The sequence below is a fragment of the Microchirus variegatus genome (assembly GCF_963457635.1).
Source record: "Microchirus variegatus genome assembly, chromosome: 3".
Lineage (NCBI taxonomy): Eukaryota > Metazoa > Chordata > Actinopteri > Pleuronectiformes > Soleidae > Microchirus > Microchirus variegatus.
In genome coordinates, this window is record NC_139804.1 from 19,311,864 (window position 1) to 19,332,639 (window position 20,776).

The 20,776-nt window shown below is 39.4% G+C and overlaps 1 protein-coding gene across 1 annotated transcript in view; it reads left to right on the forward strand.

Annotated features, from left to right (window-relative positions):
• Positions 1–20,776, forward strand: part of bcas3 (BCAS3 microtubule associated cell migration factor) — a gene marked incomplete at its 3' end in the record, with an annotated part of 297,380 nt that overhangs the window by 20,052 nt on the left and 256,552 nt on the right. Inside the window, exons 8-12 of the mRNA XM_083886876.1 lie at positions 10,207–10,314; positions 10,402–10,478; positions 15,232–15,308; positions 15,941–16,024; positions 19,466–19,636. Coding sequence (XP_083743002.1) covers positions 10,207–10,314; positions 10,402–10,478; positions 15,232–15,308; positions 15,941–16,024; positions 19,466–19,636 — 517 coding nt within the window. The remainder of the gene's footprint in view (positions 1–10,206; positions 10,315–10,401; positions 10,479–15,231; positions 15,309–15,940; positions 16,025–19,465; positions 19,637–20,776) is intronic.

Consider the following 20,776-nt stretch of genomic DNA (forward strand, 5'->3'; position numbering starts at 1 on the left):
ATTCTACTCAGCCCAGGCAGACACACACGTTTGACAGCAAAAGCCCATTGTTGCACTAAGCCCTTGTGTTTCAGTGCATTTTCATAACAGGTTTTTCTCTGTAGACCGGATGTATTTGTCTTCTAATGTGTATGAAATGGAAATCACCAAGCATTTGTATAAAGCGACCCACCAGATTAAGGGGATTAAGAGAAGTGATGCTTTTTATCCGCCATGAGGTTATGGTGTTCTTTACTGTCGCATTATGACTACCCATCGGCACGCACCCACACACATGGTTTTCTCAAGGCAGATGCTACCAGTAGTGACGTAACGAGAATATGAAAGTGACTCCATACTTGTTGTGAAGTTGTATTGCTTATAGTAATGGTGCTCTTCTTATTCAGGAAAACTGTCACAGCAGATTAGAATCCTGAACACTAGTCCTCAAATATTGCGTCCAGGAATGTCTTGTTCTCCACTAAAACATTTTCCTGATGAAATCATACCTGTGCTGTTTTGGAATGCTTCTGCATGGAAATGAGAGTGGCTGTAATCTGGTCTCCCACTTCCCCTTTTCATTGCCCCACATGTATATACACTAGTTCAGTGCATAGGCAGGTCTGCACAGCTCAGGCTCCATTCCACATCGTTTATTTTGACTTGCATGTCTGTTTTATGTCTGTCGAAAATGTGTTCTGCCTCGCCTGTTTTCTCCCTTCAAATATGAGGCCAGATTAAACTCAGTACTACTGGAAGTGGTGCATATAAACACACCCGACAGGCTGAATGATTAGTAATGACTTTTCAAACCTTAACCACATCCCCATTCCCTAAACCTGCCCTCTGTAATTAATATTTTATTTTACGAGAGTTCAAACTTTCCCTTTCCTCTTTACATTTAACCAAGAATAAAACCGTACTAATATGATTTCCTTAGGTTTTGAATGGATGATATTGGAGCAGTGCCTTTGTTAAGTAACACTAATAATTCTTACCAGGACCCGTACTTGTCTCAAAGTAAGAAATCATTTATAAATGGTGAAAGATCTACTTGAAAGTTCATAGAAAAAAAATATTTTATGAACATCATGAACTTTTTTAAGGACAAATTCAAAAATTGACTAACCATTCCAGAAGTGGGCTTTTTTGAATAGCAATGTCAGTCTTTCTTTCTTTGGGTCCAAAACTGAGCTGTATTGAAGATATGGCTTAATATTATTACTATGATTACGATCATAAGTGAGAAGTTTTACCACCTGAAGGAACGTGATTTTGTTGGATCTGTTGATGAGAAGTGATCTTCAAACATTTGAAGTTAACGTTACTTGAATTTTCCACTAGAAAATTAGCTGGGTAAGGTATGTGTAATATCTGGTAAAGTTCAGGGATGCAGCATTATTGTATCTTTCTGTCTACTTAGTTCATTGCATTTTCTCTTTGCCACATCTTACATGATAAGGCATACTAGTACAAAATGGACTACTGGGACGTGAGTGGCGTTTAACGTGCACTCATCCAGCCATGGATTAACCTTGCTACTGGTCCCTCGGGCAGAATCTTGCTTTGAACAGCCCTTCTCCCGCAGACTGGAGAGCCATATAACTCAGACTGGTTTTAACTGGTCATTAACCAATTAGACTACTAGTGTCATCCATCGCAGTTTGTGGCCTCCAAGCAGTTCTCCTAAGTTGTTTTGGCTATATAGTGACACTAGTGTAAAAATAAATATCCAGTTATGCACAAATTGCATAGATAACAGTTGGTATACATGTGTTTAGGACCTCCAAAAGGGAGGGAGGTTTTTGGAAAGACTGGACACAAGTTTTAGCACCTGGTGAAATAATCGTTTAGTCATTTACTTTGAAGACACAGTTTGTATTCTGGTTTGAAGCTGACCACTTACTTAAATCTGTATGCATAAGCAGCCAAAATACAAAGTGAACTCATCATTTATCTAGACACAGCTTTGACATATGAAAGCAAAGGAACAAACTCCTCCCTGACCAGATGTTTCTTGTTTCAAGTGCTTTCACTTGGTTTAGACAAAAAACTGGCTCATAAAGCAAGAATGGCTAAAATTGGATCAAGTACAAGCTATAGTTTGGGTAATGAATATTAATATCCACTTCACTGTTGTCAAGAATTGAAGGAGTACTTTGAATTTATGGATTTTGTATAAGGGGTGGGTGGCGTAATGTCACTGGTGTCACGCTCTGCCAATATTTGCAACATTGTCATTACAGTGATACACACACGCACATGTTTTGGTTTTACGGTAGCACACACCCACACACATCAATGGAGATCTGCTAGGTACAAAATCATATGTGCATCAAATCTAGACTGCGATCAGAAAGACACATTTCGTAATGGTGAATGTTAATCTACCATTTAGGCACTGTTGCCAATCAAGCCATCGTCCCTTTGAGGTGAAGTCTGAGCTGGTACCACCAGGTCAGGTTAAGTGATTGGCAGTTTCCCATTATACTCACATTAAGAGCAGGATGCAATAATCCGGTCGAAAAGAAATTAGTGAAGTGTTGGAGAAAGCTGGAGAGGAGACTGATGTAGTAGCTGCATTTTTTTTCATTCTGTGGCAGTGTGCAGAGCAGATGCTGCTCCAGCACACCACAGAGAATCTACCACTGAGAGGTCTTTTTAAACGACTATCTTCAGGTCTCAGTGTGGATGTTCAGTGTGATTCAAGACTGTGCTTTGTCTGGGTGACTCAAGACCACTGCAGTGCTTTATGCTCTAGGTAGTTTGTAGCTCTGGACATGCTCTCTCTCTCTTTCTCTCTTTCCCTCCCATATGTGAGTATCAAAACCACTGACAATTATACTCTGTGTCATATTTACCAGTGGATGACTGTATTTCTAGCAGCTCTACTGACCTGGAGCTGTGGTTGAACATTCTACCTTGATTACTCTCTGCTGCCTGCAGCTTGCTGAAATGACTGTGGCTCCCTCTAGGTCAGTGTGCGAAATATCCATTAATAATCGGGGGGCATTATTGGCTATCTTCCCTGTCAGATGTGGGCATGTGTGGGCCTTTTCCACAGCACCATTTGGAAAGCAATTTATTAAAACATTAAAATACAAAGCAGTTCAGGCTCAGCGAGATCTCTGAAAAAACCTGGTCCGGTTACGTAAATGGCAGTTCTCCTGAACAGCAGATCCTCCTGCTCCAGGCACTAGTCCAAACAAATCTGGTTTTGTACTGCAGAAGAAGAATAACGGTTGCTTACTCTGATTTTCTTTTTTTAATTGCTGAATAATAAGCTCATATGTCTGTACTAGGTTTACATGTTACAGCGCAGCTCCCTCTTGCCATTTATTAGTCGTAACACATTGACAAAATGTGGGTAGGAAGCACTAACAAGACATTGCCAAATAGTGAGAGCCTATCTTTGTGTGCCAGCTGTGTACCGTGTTTGTTAAAGATTTGTAAAGTGTTAAAAAACACAACTGTTACATATAAAGCATTTATTTATACTTTATAAGGATAATCCTATCATAAAGTGACACCAGATTATGTGTGGTTATTCACTGTTTCCAAGGTCAAAATTCACATTAGAATATTCACAAAGTATGTAAATCTAGGTTAAACTGACAATACATTTAAATTGTTTGTCTTGTTGAATTGGAAAGTGTCTGTCACGTTATCATATTTCTGCTTTGGCCAGAATTGAATTCCAATTGGAACATGCTGAATGTTGGCAGCGTTGATGTAAAAATTGTGGTTTTAGTACTCAAAGACACATATCAGTTGAACCTCAGTGGAAACACCATTCCTCAGAAGTCCATCACACCCCAGTTGGCGATCGAGGGTTTTCTCTTTCAGCACTGCCAGCCTAGACTTCCGAAACAGAGGTTGTATTTGTTTAGCATTCCCACAGCATGTAATTGTCGTTCATATTGGGAGAGCGTCTAAAACTTTGCTCCAGTTGGAAATGCGATGACGTCCCTTGCTTGTAAATGAATTTATGTGCCTGCTTTTTAATTCTCATTATTGCTTTATAAAGCCACATGAAATCTTGTGGTTTTGATCTCCTGGTTCAGTTCATGTTCATAAAAAAACATGTGTGCCAAGCCTCCAGCCAGAGGGAAAATGCTCATTGAATTAACACAACATTGATGTGTAAATTGAAATAACACATGCCAACTTTATTCATAAAGGAGGAAGTACACAGGGTGAATTGTTGACATTGGCTCAGTAGTAGGGGATTGAGTATCCAAAATTAACCTTAATGACCATTGTAAACAAAAAATAATCTATAACTAAGCCTCACACATAAATGTTCAAGTCACATTGCTCTTTTAGGAGGTTTTCCAAAGCTGGTCCATTTTAGCATGGTGGCAAAGAATTAGGAACCGGAGTGTGTTGTAAAGCCAGTCCAGTTGCTGATAGATTCAGCAGGTATGCCCTCGGGTTACTGTACTGCATAGAAACCTAACATTCTGTAAATACCTCAATGTTTGTCAGTTCACTTCTGTTATATGTCATTGTGGGTACGGGTGTGCATCTCATGGTTTGATACATATCTTTATACATGGGCTTAGCTTTGATTCAGGAATTGTGCTTTTTGTTATGGAACAGTTTAATTCAATACGGTACAGTTTGGTTTGGTGTGATTAGATTTCATACAGTTCAATTCTTTGTTTAATGTACATTTCATTTGATATTTATTTGATATTAAACTAGAATCCCATTTTATTGTTTTCTCTTTTATGACACATGAAAAGAAGGGAGACAATGATTTCAGAACTACACCTATTACTGCATTTATTACTCGGATACAGACAGAAAATTTGAGGCATAGTGTATATATAAATATTGACATTTGTAAATATTAAGTGAAGTCTCTCTGACCCCCATGCCTCACTTTGGCAGTTGAGGGAACTTTGGAAAAAAATCCCAAGAGGCTTCTTCAGTTCAGACTAACTCCAGGAAATAACTGCAAGTATTTAGCCTCTCTTGGGTGGATACTTGTCGAGAGAGCCAATTATGTTAAACAATGCATGTCGTCCATACCCTGACTCAGTTTTAGGTTGTTATAGTTTCACCTCAGTCATAGTGTGAATGAGGGTTGTTGGGGTTACCTGAGAGACACAACACGCTCTTGCATGTTGTAAGAGTGCTGCAGCTCCTTAAAGGGCCACATTGTGTGTGTGTCAGTATGTGTGTGTGTGGCTGTGTCCTGAGTGAGTGGTCAAGTGAGGGATGGAGCTGTGCAGTTGAGTGTATGCGAAGCATGAGAGGCCAGGAACGACATTAAGTTAACGTTAGCAGAGACAAAGTAAGGCATTAATGTGTCATTTTCTGTTCCAGTGGGAAGAAGTAAATGCTCCTCCAGATTAAGCTCAGTGACCATGTGTTCATCATCTGCCAGTAAAAACTAAGGATGTTAGCCCAATGTAGCTAGATGTTTAACCACGAAGAAAAGACTTCCAAATTTTAGTTGGTAGCCAAAAAATACCCACATTTTATTATCATGTTTCATTTAGTGCTATGTTTGTTATCTGGAATAGCCCCTCCATCTTCTCCTTATTTGCTGGAGTACCTTCTTGACCTGTCAGAGGAATAAATGAGCCGCGCCTCCTTTCCTCCATCTCCCTTCGTTTTGTATCCTTTCAAACCCAAGGGCCAGTTTGAGTAATAGTAATTGACACATTGATCTAATAGGGCCATCATAATAGGCCTGTTACTGAGCTGGGGAATGGTGCCCGGCGTCACCTTAACATGTGCAAGGACTGACATCCCGCCATAATCCATAATGATAATTGTGATTTAGCCTTGCTTTCAACCTACGCCCCAATGTCCCCGGCATCAGGAAATCTTATTACATCTGACCCCGCATTGCCTCCATTAGAACTGGGTCATTTGTTAAAATACTGCAAAAGCAAAACAATTGAACCCTGTGCCATTTTGATTCTGTAATAATGGGTTATCATTGTCCCTTTGAATCAATTTTCAGAGGCCCATTTTTCGGGATAGAGCTTCGAATTGGATTGATCGGACTCTGATAATGCTGAAATCGATGATGTAGCCGCCTGAAAGTAAATTATCGTCGGGTGAATTTTTTGTATTTATCTTAATGCCTGTGCTCTTGATTGGTAATGGTAAACGTGCTTGCAGTGAAAGGACCTTTGAAATGTTGACAGAGCCGTTAACCATCGGGACAGAAAAATGAATCAAGGATTGTTTAAACCTTTTTTCTGTGTCACCTCGTCTGTCTTCTTCAGTAAATATATCCAATGACTACAGGGAGGAGCACTAACGTCCAAATTCTCTCTCTCTTTCTCACTCATGTACATATGCAGCACGGGGACAAAGTCTGTGTCCAGACACTGGCCTGTGAAACATACAAAAATAAAACACTTGTATATTTCTCTTCTCACAATTGCCCATATGTTTGTGCATGTCTGTGTACACATATGAAGCATACTATACTGCATTGGGTTTATCTCATGTATCAGTCATCAAGATGGTTCAATTTCATCTTTGATCTCTGGGTGTGTGTTCCTGCCTTTGTCTGTAAGAAAAATGAATTGTGTGTCACAGTGTTAGCTCTGATGTTAGTGTGTGTGCGTGTGCGTGCATGCGTTTTGTTGATGGCTTTATCACTGGCTGATGGAGTCCTGTTTGTGTCTGTGGTGTCAGCTGCTGCTTGGAATCATGGTCCTGCGTCGGCTCAGAGGACAGATCATTTGACAGCTGTGCTCAGAGTGTGCAGAAAGTGTTCCATTTGACTATATACACAATACAAGATGACAAATATATATTTTGTTTTTCACATAATGTGCAATATAATGAAATTCAGTTTTTTATACATTGTAAAGACACACCTTGATATAACACATACAATAAATGCTTTCTGATTCTGTTCTCATACTCTTATATAAACCCAGACTCTGACTTATGAATTATTAATATTTGCCTTTGTATTTTAATTGTTGCAGCTTGTCTATCTATTATGGGACCAGAGGTCCCGGAAAAGCACACCAATTGCATGTACTGTAAACCACCATATAAGCACAGTCTACATTCTTAGAAATTCAAGGTAGAAGAGATGAGAGGAGGAAAAACAGACTGGAGAATGGAGGTTTTATATAGTCATATGAAAATAGAAAAGAGAGGCAGCCAAACAGTTTTTATTCAAAACTTAACAAAAGCTTATGTTTTACTGTTTTTACCTTAATCTTTCTGTTATGAACAGGCTGTTTATTTTTTTTAATTAATTTAAGGAGAAATATCTTTTTTCTTTTTCAGTTATCATATGAAAATTGAGAAATTATCTTTTTCACAATATCATTTAATTATACTTGGATTTGTTTTGAATTTGGCACACTAAATCAATTTATAACACTAGTTAAACCCCTTGATGTTCTGAATATTTGCTTGAAGAAAATGTCTCTATCTGGATCTTGATTAATTTTAATTGAATATTCCTGATGAACACTCTGAGTCTTGTGTTGTAATTTGTCCTGTGAACTGGGATGTGGAAAAAAATTAAAAGCTGTAGATGATTGTGATTCACTTAGCCCCTTCAGCTCTCTTGTTTATTCTTTTTTTTTAATTTTTTTTGACTTTCCCTCTCTGTAAATGCTGCCAGACAGGTTTTTTGATGTTGTTGCTGATGTCTGACAGTCTAATAAGGACATACGAATGTTCTGAAATGGCTGATTTGCTCTTGTCATTGGTTCCTTACACAGTGTGCACTCGTGTCACAGATTAGAATGAGAGTACCAGATATGTTTCCATCATAAAGAAGAAAGGGAGCAGTGGTTATAAACTGGGAAGGAAGACAGACACTGACACAGCAGAGTCAGTGGAGCAGGGTGTTCTGCAGGAATATTCAACATGGCTGAGGTCATCTGTATCTTATAATGGATGAAAGTCTTCCCATTTTGAGCTTGTCGTTTGAATAATGTCCAGATTTCCCTCTGGGACTTGGCAATAGCTGTCCACTGTTTAAACTTGTTATTTCCTAATGGTGTCTTGCTCCGGCTCTAGTCTGCAGGAAGGGGGTTTCCTCATTGATCAACTTGTCAAATCAGCCTAACCTCCCCTCCTAACCTCACCATCATGGTCTCTGTATAACCAATGCAAGCATCTTTGTTTTTCTTCTTTCATGGGATGTTTTTTTATTCCTTTATTAATTAGAATTAGAAATTTTACAGGTAAACTCTTTGACCTTCATTGTAGTTTTAAGATCTAGCCAGTGTTTCCTGTTTGTCTATGCTAAGACTGATGTAGCATAAAACTGCACTCAGTATGCACACGCAGACTAAATAGACTGTTGAAAGCACTTAGACCTATGGCGCACGAAACAAAACTAACACCGCATTTCACCCCTGCATCCTCAGCCAGCATGGCACCATATGCCTCACCAAGGGTGATGGAGATTAGAGAACGCTAGATTTCCTTGCACACAGAGGGAAAGGGCACAGGGGGACGGTTGGTGTTGGTAGTGGGGGAGTTCAGCTTGATGAAGATTTATGTGTGGATTTCCCTCTGCCACCAGCCGCTGCCTGCCTCATGTAGACCTTTTCTTTTCTGCGTTGATAGAAAGGCTTCTCGTAAATGTGTTGCATGACAAAGCATTTCCCCTCTTGCCCTTCATTTTCCCCTCCTTTCACTATGTGGACTCTCAGAAAAGGTAGATCAGTGAGAAACAAATACTGCATGAGTTCTCCAGGGAGCCGCTCAGAGAAACATTATAGTTATGTGACTTTATGTGCCGACCTATTCACAGTAGACGTTGTTTAGTCATGGTTCAGTGCTTAGTATAACACTGCGATGAGAATTACTGCAAGAAATTACGGAAAAATAGAACACATTCATCAATGCCTTTTTACGGTTTTCTTTTTTTTCTGATTTATTACATGTTCTTAAAGGTCCACTGTGTAACATTTTGGTATGTGTATAGGAAGAAATAGACTATACCCATGTGCATTTGTAATAATGTAATAATTTTAAGATAATAATCTATTAGATATCATTATTTCTTACATGCTGGACCTTTAACTGAAATTAATCATAAGGGGCTTTTATTATGTAATGTTTTAATTTTTATTGATTTATTTTACTTTGAAAATAGGGACACATTAATTAACAATCACATATTTAAGCCGTTGGCTAATTTGTGTCTAGGCAGGTATATAATAAAAATACAAAGTAATGATAGATGACATGTTATAGTACTTTAAATCCTACAGAAAAAACTAGAAAAGAATACAAATTATTTTTATTATAATTAATAATTATTTTACCCTATGTTAGCAGTCAAATTGTGCATGAATTTCCTATTAAGTATGCATAGATTCTGTTCTTAAGTATAAAAATCAATTTAAAAAAACGTAATCAAAACAACACTAATGGGTTTAAAGAATAAATGGATTTGCTTCAGTAGGCAGGATCACTGATTGTTGAGTTTCATCTGCACTTTGTTATAATACTCCTTTTACTTGTTTGATGTATGAAAAAAGGACAACCCCCCATCTGTGAAACTTCCGATATTGACACACATTTTATTCTGTTTATCATCTGACTCTCTTTTAGACTTTTCTTTTTTTGGTTTCACTGCAGCATAGGAAGTTTTTGTCCGCACTGCAGCAGCGGAAAGGACTTGTATGCAGAGTAGATGTAGTGGAACAGTGTTTGAAGTCTCCCGTCACACCACAAATTTAATTGTGAGGCTGTAAACAGAGCCCAGAGGAGGTTCACAAGTGTTGTTCTCTCAGATCACTTGATTTACATTATGCTGAAAGGTGATTATCAAATTACTGATTAATAATGCCAGAAAATTCTGTGCTAATGTACGTAATGAGCTTTGTAATGACGAGAGTTCTCTTTCATTGACGGGCACATTGGTGCTTTGATTTGTAAACAGTGTGCTGCACTGCTGCTGTTCTTTGTGGGGGAGCTGTTTCATGTAAAACAGGGTATTAAGTTACTTTCTTAAAATAACAGAGTGACAAGCAACAAACAAAGGAAAGCTAATAGTGGATAAAAAGTTAGAAAATTAGAAGCTGCACTGTCCATGATTACCCCACAGTAGTACTCTGTGATACATTTCCAATATAATTTTTTTGGTTTTACTAGCCATCTCTCCTGGTTGCTGTTGTAGTTTGTCTGGTTTAGTAACAGCTTATCAGTCATCACGTGTCTGTATTTGAAGTTTTATCTCGTTGAAACATTATTTCCTTTTTTTTTTTTCAGGACCAGCCCTCCCTACTGTTGTGCTGACCTGTATTCATTACGAACAGGCGAAATGGTCAAATCAATTCAATTCAAGACACCCATCTATGATCTCCACTGCAACAAACAGTATGTAGGACTCGCTGATCAGTTTATATCTTATGATGCATTGCACTTTTCTGTCTGCTGTATTAATTGGGCTCTTTTTTTCCTCAGTATTCTCGTTGTGAGTCTGCAGGAGAAGATTGCTGCCTTTGACAGCTGCACCTTCACCAAGAAGTTCTTTGTCACAAGTAAGGATTCAAGACGCACGATATTTCTGTCTTGGGAAGTTTGATATTCATCATATTATACCGAAAGTTTCTCCGCCAACTACATTTCACATACACCATAAGCTAATTGAAGCTTTAGTCGGCAGAATGTCCTTGATAAAAATGCTTCATTGTTGGGTTCTCATCTCTAGGTCATTTAAGGACCAATTTGTTAGAACTTGTGACATGTAATAGTGAGACTGCAGGTTCTAAGAAATGGACAACTCTCCTACACTCACCTCTCCATTTCCCAAGTGCATCCAGGAACTATGGTGGTCTTTGCACACCAGGAAGCATGTAAGCTTCCACTTCAAAGCTGTAAAGGCATGCTCTGGCTGCTTTATATTTTTGGTCTGCTGTAGAAACATGGCATTGCAAGATTGCTGCCTTCATAAAAACCTTTGTCTAAAGTTCAGATAAAAGGCTTAGTCTTAGGCTATGATAACCGTTTTTATTTTTAAGTGATTATACACTTATACAAACATACTTACAAGTAGTAGATTCCGTTTCAGCCAATAAACCCTTATGAATATTACAGTGGAGCTTTGCTTTTGTATCACAGCTCTCTGTCATCAACCAGGCAATCTATCTATTTCTTAAACTCCTGACCAATATTGACACATGTTGTGTAGTGTAAGCAGTTGTCACAGGTGCTAGATTATTTCCAGCAAAAGGGACATATGCATTATCTGCTTTATAGAGACCAGCCAATAGGAATACCTTCTCTTCCTGAACTGCCCCCTGATTGGTCAAAGTCTCCCTCTCTAGATTTACCCAAGGCTGTAAAGACAGTCTTGAGGTGGTGCAGAAGTCTATAGCTGTCTGTCCAATCACTTGATTTACATTTTGCTAAGTCTCTTATGGAATTATTGCTATATAATTCCAAAAATACCATGCCTTCCTCATGCAGTATTATACTGATTTTGAAGGAGCATATATTGGGGTATTTAACACCTGTTTAAATTGCTCTTATGAAGATATGGAAAAGGATCAGCCCTTTATATCACATTGTCACCACATATGTGAAACATACATGAAATTTTGCCTGTGGAAACATGTATTTGGGAAATGGTGGGACAAACCTTCAGTGTTCTGTACCATATGCAGTAGTGAAAACAAACAGTGGCCGTTTTGTAAGTTAACACTAACATTGCCAAACATGATCAGTGACTCTGTCGTGTTGGCATCATTCAAGCCAAGCAAATGCAAAGCGGATCATTGGTCATTTTAGAGCCAACCACGGAGGCTGGTTGATGTAGGGCAGCAATTTGTAGCTTTCTGTTATGTTTACGCCGCTTTTATCAGGGTAGGATGTGAAGCTCTCCACTTGAAGCTGAACACAGGAGGAAACTGTTTACAACACAGCACTTGCATTCTCTTGGCTGTACCTGCCATGTCTGCTGAAAGATGCTGCGAAAAAAAGGCCAGACTGTATTACAAGGCCATTGCTGTCCACTTAAGTCATTGACTGGAGTAAACTGACCTTACAGGCTGGCTTTAATGTGTCTCCTCTTTGTCTGCCTGCCTTCCATATCAGTGTCTGGGCCACAGGAAACCAAACATGCTCAATAGTTATTAATCGTTTCAGAATACTGGGGCCTCCTCTTCATAATGCTGTTTGGTCTGTTTGGGCCCTAAAAGCAGTAAACAAAGGCTTCTGTGATGTGTGCAGGGCTCTGTGTTGGACCAGACCTTCTTCTGTCCAATGTCCACTTCTCTGAGGCTGTGACTGTGGAGACGTCTTATTGTTTTGAACACTTGTGGCTCGTCTCATGTTAATACTCTTGCATTGAGGTTGTGTGCGCCGTGAGATTGAGACACCATCAGCAGGAAATCCTCTTTTTCTGTGCATTCCACACCCTTGTGCAGCTTCACTGAGTGAAACAACACCCACTAATCATGGTTTGATACCTAATGGTTAATGGCACAGTGGCAGCTGGTTGGATATCAGTTCCATGGAATACTCCTAATAATTACTGTGCCTTTTTGAGGCAAACTGATTTCAGCCTGTCGACCTTCAAAGAAACGCAAAATACTTTTTTAATATTAAAAAGATGTACACACATTTTCTTTCTTACAAGTGTGACTGTCTGTATGACAGGACTTTCTGAACTATGAGTTTCAAAAGAAATCTTACAAAATCATAAGAGCTCAGTTCTTAAAAAAGAGGAGGCAATATGTATAAGATGATTGTTACGTAACACATCGCAATATCCAATGTTTGTGTTAATCACTGATGCAGTATGCTTTACAGTTTTTAAAGATTATTCATCAGTTTTATGCCATTTACAGTACAATATTATTATTTGCAAAAGCTCAAAAAGATATGAAGGAAATTACATTAATTGTAATTTTAAGGCCACAGAAAATAAATCAATATAACAAACAAACAAACAACAAACAAAACAATTTCAATACACATGATTTCAATTCTTTGTGTTTCATAAAATTGGCCTGGTATCGTAGGGTGCTTTAACACCTACAGCATTTGGGGCCCACCAAATGTGTGGCAGCGATCAGCTTGGGTGACCGTGGCGCTTACGTACGTACGTTACGAAATCGTTATGCTTATTTGAAAGTAAACCGTACTCATGTCTGTTTGCTACATTGTAAAATTTTTCTGACTGGTGCAGACCAAAGCAATCGAACTATAGGTGTGAAAGCGCCCTTACAGTGAACATATAGAACTATGAGCTCACTTAACGCTGGTTGCAGAGCATACATAGACTGAAATGGCGTCTTTGTCAGTTTGCCTGGTTTATATGTTCTTGAATAATTTCACACTTAAAACTGCACATTAATCATCAGTCACATCCAATCCCTCAAAAAAAAAACTGCTGTTCTGCTCTGCTAATGTTATTACTGTGTTGTCAGACAAAAATCACCAGACAAGTTAAACACAATTGATGGAAGGTCAGTAAATCGAGCAACAAAGGCTATGATGTAATAGAAAATGTTAATGCCATATCATTTTTGAAAGAGCAGTGGCCAACACTCTGACAGCCAACCAGTGATGTCATTTCATCCAGTCAGGCTACATCCATGACACGATAGTATGCTTGCTTTTAAAAGAATTACGTTTCTTTGCTTTTTCACCTGCACTCCACACTACTGCAGAGGTGTTGAGTACGCGAAAGTGAAACTTGTTAAGGAGCTCTGCTCCCTGTATCTCAAAGCTTTTCAGTTATGTGATGTTTTAAAATAAATCATAAAGGGTAGGATCAAGCTACTTCCAAAGTTTATACAGACAGAAACGTTTTGGTTTTGCGCAAGAAAATGAGTGCATTTTTATTTAAACATTTTAATACAAAAAAAGGTTTTATGGTACTTAGAAATATAAGGTGATTTTTTTTCTTCGGATAGAATGAAATACTCTGTAAGAGTCAACTATACGATTAGTTTCTTAGAAAAGTGAAGGTTGTGAGTTGTATAAGGAACAGAAACTATTACTGTGTGGGAAAGTGAACGATTCAAGCTGCACATTTCTGTGCAGATCCTGCCACTCAAATCTGTGTTTTTTCATTTTCCTGAACTTATTCACTACATATTTTCCTTTGACAGTATGGGCTTATCTGCTTGGTGGGATCTACATGTTTCATGTTGATCATTAAGTGTGTCATGGTTAAAAATAGGGATGCAGTCAGCGAGAGACGAAGCGTCGTTGGCTTGCGGCGTGCGTGCAGGGCCTTATTTTGGTATTGGTCATGGCAATAGGGTTCGGCCTTCAGAAGCCTGAGCCCTGCTTTCTTTTTCCTTTGATTCTATCCATCATGTGTTTCCTCTCCCCGCTCTTCTCCCCCCTCCCCTCCACCCTTAGGATGTCAAACACATGTTATCTCACCGCCTGGGCTCCCCTTGGCCTTGGAGAGGCACAAAAGGCTTCTCTGGCGCTACCAACAACCCTTGTGGCTAACCTCAATATCCCCCCACCCCACCATCATCACCCGCCCAACCACCCCGCCCTCCAACACAACACACTACATTACTGTCTGCCTCCACCTCATCTGCTTCCAGAGCACTAAATTATTGTCAGAGAGCCCCCTTCTTGCCCCCCACACGTCCAGCGTTAGCCGTGTGTGCATGTGTATGTGCTGCAAGTCCGTGTTTTGAACACACCGTACATGTTCATTACTGGGCCAACATTTTGTTGTGTTTAGATGCGTTAGTCATAGATTGCTCTTTGTTCTTGTTTGTCTTGTAGTTGTTTAGTTCCACATGTGTTTGAGTGGGAAGAGAAACATTCCTCCTTAAATTGCCTTAGACATTTATCTGTTAGTGAGCACAGTGTTCTGTTTGTCACTTAAGATTATTGGTTGCTATATTTATTCTTACTGACATTTTTTTTGTAAATGTGTGTGCGTCTTGTGTTTGTGTGTGTGTGTGTGTGTGTGTGTGTGTGTGTGTCCCTTCTGGGATTATTGTGCTGGTCAATCAGTGGAGGAGCCATCCTCAATTTATCGAGTACCGCAGTCTCACATTAGGTCATACTGGGCTCACACATGCACAGACACGTCACCCTCATTAGACTCCGATTTATCTTCGCAAACAAGAGACTCCCCACAAACACATTAATGGTTTAAGATAGTTACAAACACTCTCCAGGCGAGAGGCTCATTAAAATCCCTAAATGTTTGTTGTTTTTGGTACAGACAAACCTTTGATGAGGTTCTTTAAAAAAAAGAGTGCATAAATAGGAATCTCTCTAATTTCCATTGGTGCCCCCGTGTCTTTTCAGGCTGCTACCCTTGCCCTGGCCCCAGCCTCAATCCAATAGCTCTGGGAAGCCGCTGGCTCGCCTACGCTGAGAACAAGGTAACTACATGCACACGTATTTACTCATCCTTTGTGGCAATGCCTTATCGGAAAATTTGTCATATTTACAATCCAAAAAATACATTTTTATCCATTTTCTGGCTCTTTAATCTCTCTGGATAAACAACTAATTCCTTGAAGAGTCCACTAGAGATGATAACATTTTGAAAATCAACAGATGCATGTGAGTTTTCTGTTCTCTTTAATGGAATTGTTAAGTATTAAAAAAAAACAAAAAACAAGAATGTTGCATTGCGCTCTCTGCAATATATTTAATGCATAATAGTGTTTTGAGCGCTGGCCCACTCAGGTAATTGACAGATGGGGCCAGTGTTTGTGGGCCTGCTCAAGGATTTCCAGAAATGACGAAATGTAGCTTTGTGTGTCGCCTGTGTAATGCTGGAACAGGACCATTGAAGAGATATTGTATTTGAAATTTAATCAGTGCAGATTGGCTGTTTGGTTGTACATTTTTTCTTAAAAACCCAAACCAATTACCTCCAAAGAGAAGAGAGGAACTTTCTGGATATTTGAAGTCTGACTATCCCCCAGTTTTTCTCTTTGTTCTCTTTCTCTGTAGACATACAATACATTGAGTCTTATACTCATCAGTACATCTTTTTTTTCTGCAGTTGATACGATGCCATCAGTCTCGTGGAGGAGCTTGCGGTGACAATACACAGTCCTATACAGCTACAGTGATCAATGCTGCCAAAGTAAGTGATAATACATGACACATATACCTGTTTTTTAGTCTATTCTTTTTTGTACATACAGTGCCACTTCCCAATTGAAGTGAATGAAAAAGTTTTGTGAAACTCAATCTGATTTAACCAGCATCTGGAGTTTGTGTATGGAACCCTGTTGTTTCCTGTTAAGCCTTTTTCACACTTTAGGATTTAGGTGACTTTAGGTGACAGGCTTGTGACATATTAAAATACGTGATTTTACATGAGACTAGGCACATCCAGATGTGTCATAGACCTCAATCAGATTGCCACCCTTGCCAATCAGAGACCAGGACAAGGGTAAAAGTGGCTGAAACCAAAATGACAACACTGGTTGATCAGACAGAAGTAGAAACAGAAGAAAAACAAGCAATACACGATAGAGATCACAGAACATCACTACAGTAAGTAATTTCAACGATCGAATGAACAAGCAATTAAGCTCCGCTTCATGCTTCTTTTTGATACTACATGTGCTTTGAAATGATTTGTTTTTATACAGATCTGTCTTTTTGTCTTTGTTGCCAAAGTGCAAACATTTTTTTGCAGAATGCATCTATACTACATGCAACTCTTTTTCCATCACAAAGCTGTTATATCCATTCACATGCTGCCATCATAGCCACCAGGAACAAAAAGGTGTCGGGTATCTTGCCGTTGGAGTAGAGCTGGTGATCTAACCCTAATCTTCTGACAACCCACTCTCCCGCTGACCACAGCCATTATTCCCCATCCACTTGCACAGTGTGGACTGGATAACAAGTGCAAGACTCTTGATCACAAGACAGCAAGTTATGTAGTGTGAACTTTGCTTTAATTGCAGCAAACATAACAAGTTCCTAATCGTTACAAAAAAAGCTACTGTTTTTTATTGTGGAAAACATATTAAGATGAATGATTATTTGGGCAGGCAGTTTAAGAACAAGTATTCTTATGGATTTCTCATCGCTATTGACATTTATCCTCAAACATTTAATTTGTTTTTACCACAGAACATTTGACTTTACGTACTTTAATTTCTTCAACATTTGGAAATGGATTGTTATTTTCTGACTTTATTCTGTCAGAAATTCCTCTGGTTATTAATCTGATTTTAGAAATAGCTCACAATACAGCATTCAAGGGTTTGCCAACACCAGGGGTTCTCAAAGTTGTGATACCTTAGGGCCAATATAGGAACCCAAAATTGGACTGAGGGCCGCCAAAGGAAAAAAATAGAAAGAAATCCCATTTGTAATAATTTTAATGACCAGATTGCAGTTCTACAATTTAGTGTTAAGTAATACAAGTGTAAATATAATGTAATTCAAGCCTTAATATAATAATGCTCTATAATTTACTGGGTAATTACCCAGTATTTTGGCCATTGTGCTTACCTTCTAATTACAGGTTAATACCAAGTAACAAATTTCTGTTACCATATATTTACTGGGTGAATAGCTAGTAATTGGGGGCTGTAGCTATTTGCTTATTACCAGCTTATAACCCAATAATACACTAAAATTCACCATATAGAAACCAGGTAAATACCCAGTATTTTTGTTTACACTTATTGGTCCGTATCCAGTAATGTCCAATAATCATTTAACACATTTAGTACCTCCTGGATTAAAACTATCAACTGTAATTCATTGCGGGCCGCCAGCAATGTTTCAGCGGGCTGCCATTGGCCCGGGCCGCACTTTGAGAACCAATGGCCTACACCATCTGTAAATGTGCTGATATTGGATCCACCTGGCTCACCCTGCTAACTGGTGCTGAGCTTATGAGACACTTCATCAACCTGCCTGTCTGCTCTATTTAATTATTTATTATTTTATTTTATTATTATTTTTTTACCACTGTAATCTGTTTCACTCCAACGGTTTTCTTTCACTCCACTCCACAGGGGAGTGTCTCTAAGAAGGCTCATGAACAGCCGATAGCCCACTTTGATACCAGATGTCATTCCTGGTCTGATTTAGCTTCTTGCAAATACATGCTAAGCAACTTGCTCTTCATAGGGTTCTAGTCTATTTTCTCCATTCAGTCTCAGATAAGGTGCTAATTGATTGAACAAAGAGCAAGTGTATCCATTTCCTACTTAATGAATACTAACAGGTAGTGTGAGGGAAGTCTCGTTAGCAAGCTAATGGTGGTATACATCAAAACGACCACTATGACACTAATAGATAAGCAGCATGGTAAGGGGTAGACGATGGCGGGGGGCATTGATATGCAGACAGGCAGTCTGCTCGCCTGCCCTCTCCTCATTTAGGACCATATATCTCAATATGGATGACAAGGTATCTCCTTCTGGCTTGTGGCGCGACACGCTGGCTCTTAGTGCTGACGTCCAGAGACATGGAAACAGAAAGGGAGGGGGAGTTGCATTAAATTGTAATGGCTTTTGTTTATAACAAGGAAAAAACAGTACAACAGCCCTGACTCCGAGTCCCAGTTCTGCTCGCCGTAAATCACATCAGTCCTGTTGCTTTCACTCTTGGATGTGCAACTGTAAAAGCTCTTTGATAAGAATTAGGTTGTAATTTGTTTAGATGGCAACATCAGGTCATATCTGTATATACAGCATGTGTGTGTAAGTGTGAGTGTTTTTTTTAGACATGTTCTGCCTCCAATCTCCCCCCTTCTTCACCAGCCGATCAATAGCCCCTGTTTGGACTACCACTAAGAACTCCACAACTGCAGTGATTAGAAAACACATTAGTGTTGATCAATTAGGAGCCAAACGTCCCACTTAATAATTGATGGCTCTTGTGGAATCTTACACATACACACACAGGCTGCAGACACTGTTAGTGTGCCTGACCAAGTGGCGAAGAGAGACAGTGGGTGATCCTCAGACCCAACAAACGCGAGGCGCCACACTCTATTGACAGGGCCGCCTAGTCTGAATGCCTGATTAGGCTCTCCGGGGCCCCTTTGGCGCTTACACACACAAAGACACACAGTCACACACGTTGGACTCCATTAGCTAAAGACAGTGTAGTAGGTGAGATAGACTCCACTTAAGCAGCACTATCCATTTCCCTTGATCGAGCCACAGAGGTGTGTTTGAGCCAGACACCCTGGCTGGGCCTTAAACGGACACAGAGGAGCCACACACGCACGTGGATGCACACGCTCACACACACGCTCTCACGCACACATGCACTCACCCCAACACACACACCAGTGTCTTGTGTAGCTACAGTGCTACAAGTCATCAGCACTACACATTATCAGCAAACACCAAGTGAACATGGTACTTGTACACACATTTGCACGTACAGTCATGTACCTGGCAGCTCTGCTCACTTTCAGTGTCAATAACAATATCAAATAAAATTTGTGCAGAACATCTTACTGTTATGATTGTATTATTTCAGGTGTTTCATATTTTAAGCAAACATCTAACATCTATCCATCATTTTGTCTTTTTAAATGCAGACTTTAAAGACGGGCCTGACCATGGTGGGTAAAGTTGTCACACAGTTGGCCGGCACCGTGCCGGCAGGGACTCCAGATGAGGAGGGAACATCTCACAGCACAAACCGGCGAAGTCCACACAACCCTGGTGTGGTCACCATTATTGACACAGACAATGTTGGTGAAGGACAGGTCAGTCATGTGTAGCTTTTCCAGGCGTGGATTAAGTTTGAACTGTTTTGACAGCATGATGATATCTCAGAAGAGGTTGTTAATAAAAAAAAATTAATTGTACAGGAACTCCATCAGCTATGACATAAAAACATATATAATGGATTAAGCATGATGTTTTGCAGTAATTGGTACAAATGACTGTATTAATTTCTGTAACATTGGACATTGGGTATTATTGGTTGGCTCAAATCGGCAAAACAGTGTTCCGCTACAAATCAATATAGTCACTTTACACTTTTCCAGATGCACACAGCAAATACAGAAAGCATAGAGTTACATAGACAGATTCATTAAAGGCAATACTCACAGACAAATGGTGTCTATAGCAACAACACAAAAGATAACTTGCATCCAGAGCAGGTGAAGCAGTGTAATGTACTTGCTCAATTACCTCATTAAAATATTGAAGGCAATGACCTTGTTTGAATTCACCTACTTAACCAGGAATGAGCTATAAATGTAATACATAAATATGAATCTACATAGAAATGGAAGGTAGTGAAACTAAGGTGATGATATGGCTTTCATTGTTATCAGATTTTCAATCTAGTTGAACACTTCTGGATCATTACAGAATGGATCCAATACCATCATCAAAAAAAGAGTTCCAGCTCCAGCTTTGAAATGAGGAGAACTGCTATTTATTACTATACTAATAATTCCTATAATGTATTTTATCTTTTTACTATGAGTCAGAAACTGTTACCAGGTGACCATTCTTGTTGGACTGAATGTCTGCTTTACTGGCTATCCCTCTATATACTTACATTTCCCCTCACTGTGTCGATGATATGTATAATGCATGAACACATACACACAATATTGAATTGGCATACATTTTGTTCTTGGCTGCGTTCCTCTCTGGTCCTGTCATTTATGACCCAGGTAAACATAGCTTTGGCCTCTGTGGTTTTGTGGGAATCAGGAAAATCTCCAAGGTTGGCTTTTTTTTTCCTTCCTCTGCGGCTTGGACACACTTAGACTTGTTCATCTCACTCCACACAACTCAGTGAGAGGTGCGACTTAGATTTGCTACATATTTTAACAGCCAAGCTTTTAGCCACAATCGTGACTGCTTTAGCAGCCCCGGGTTACAGA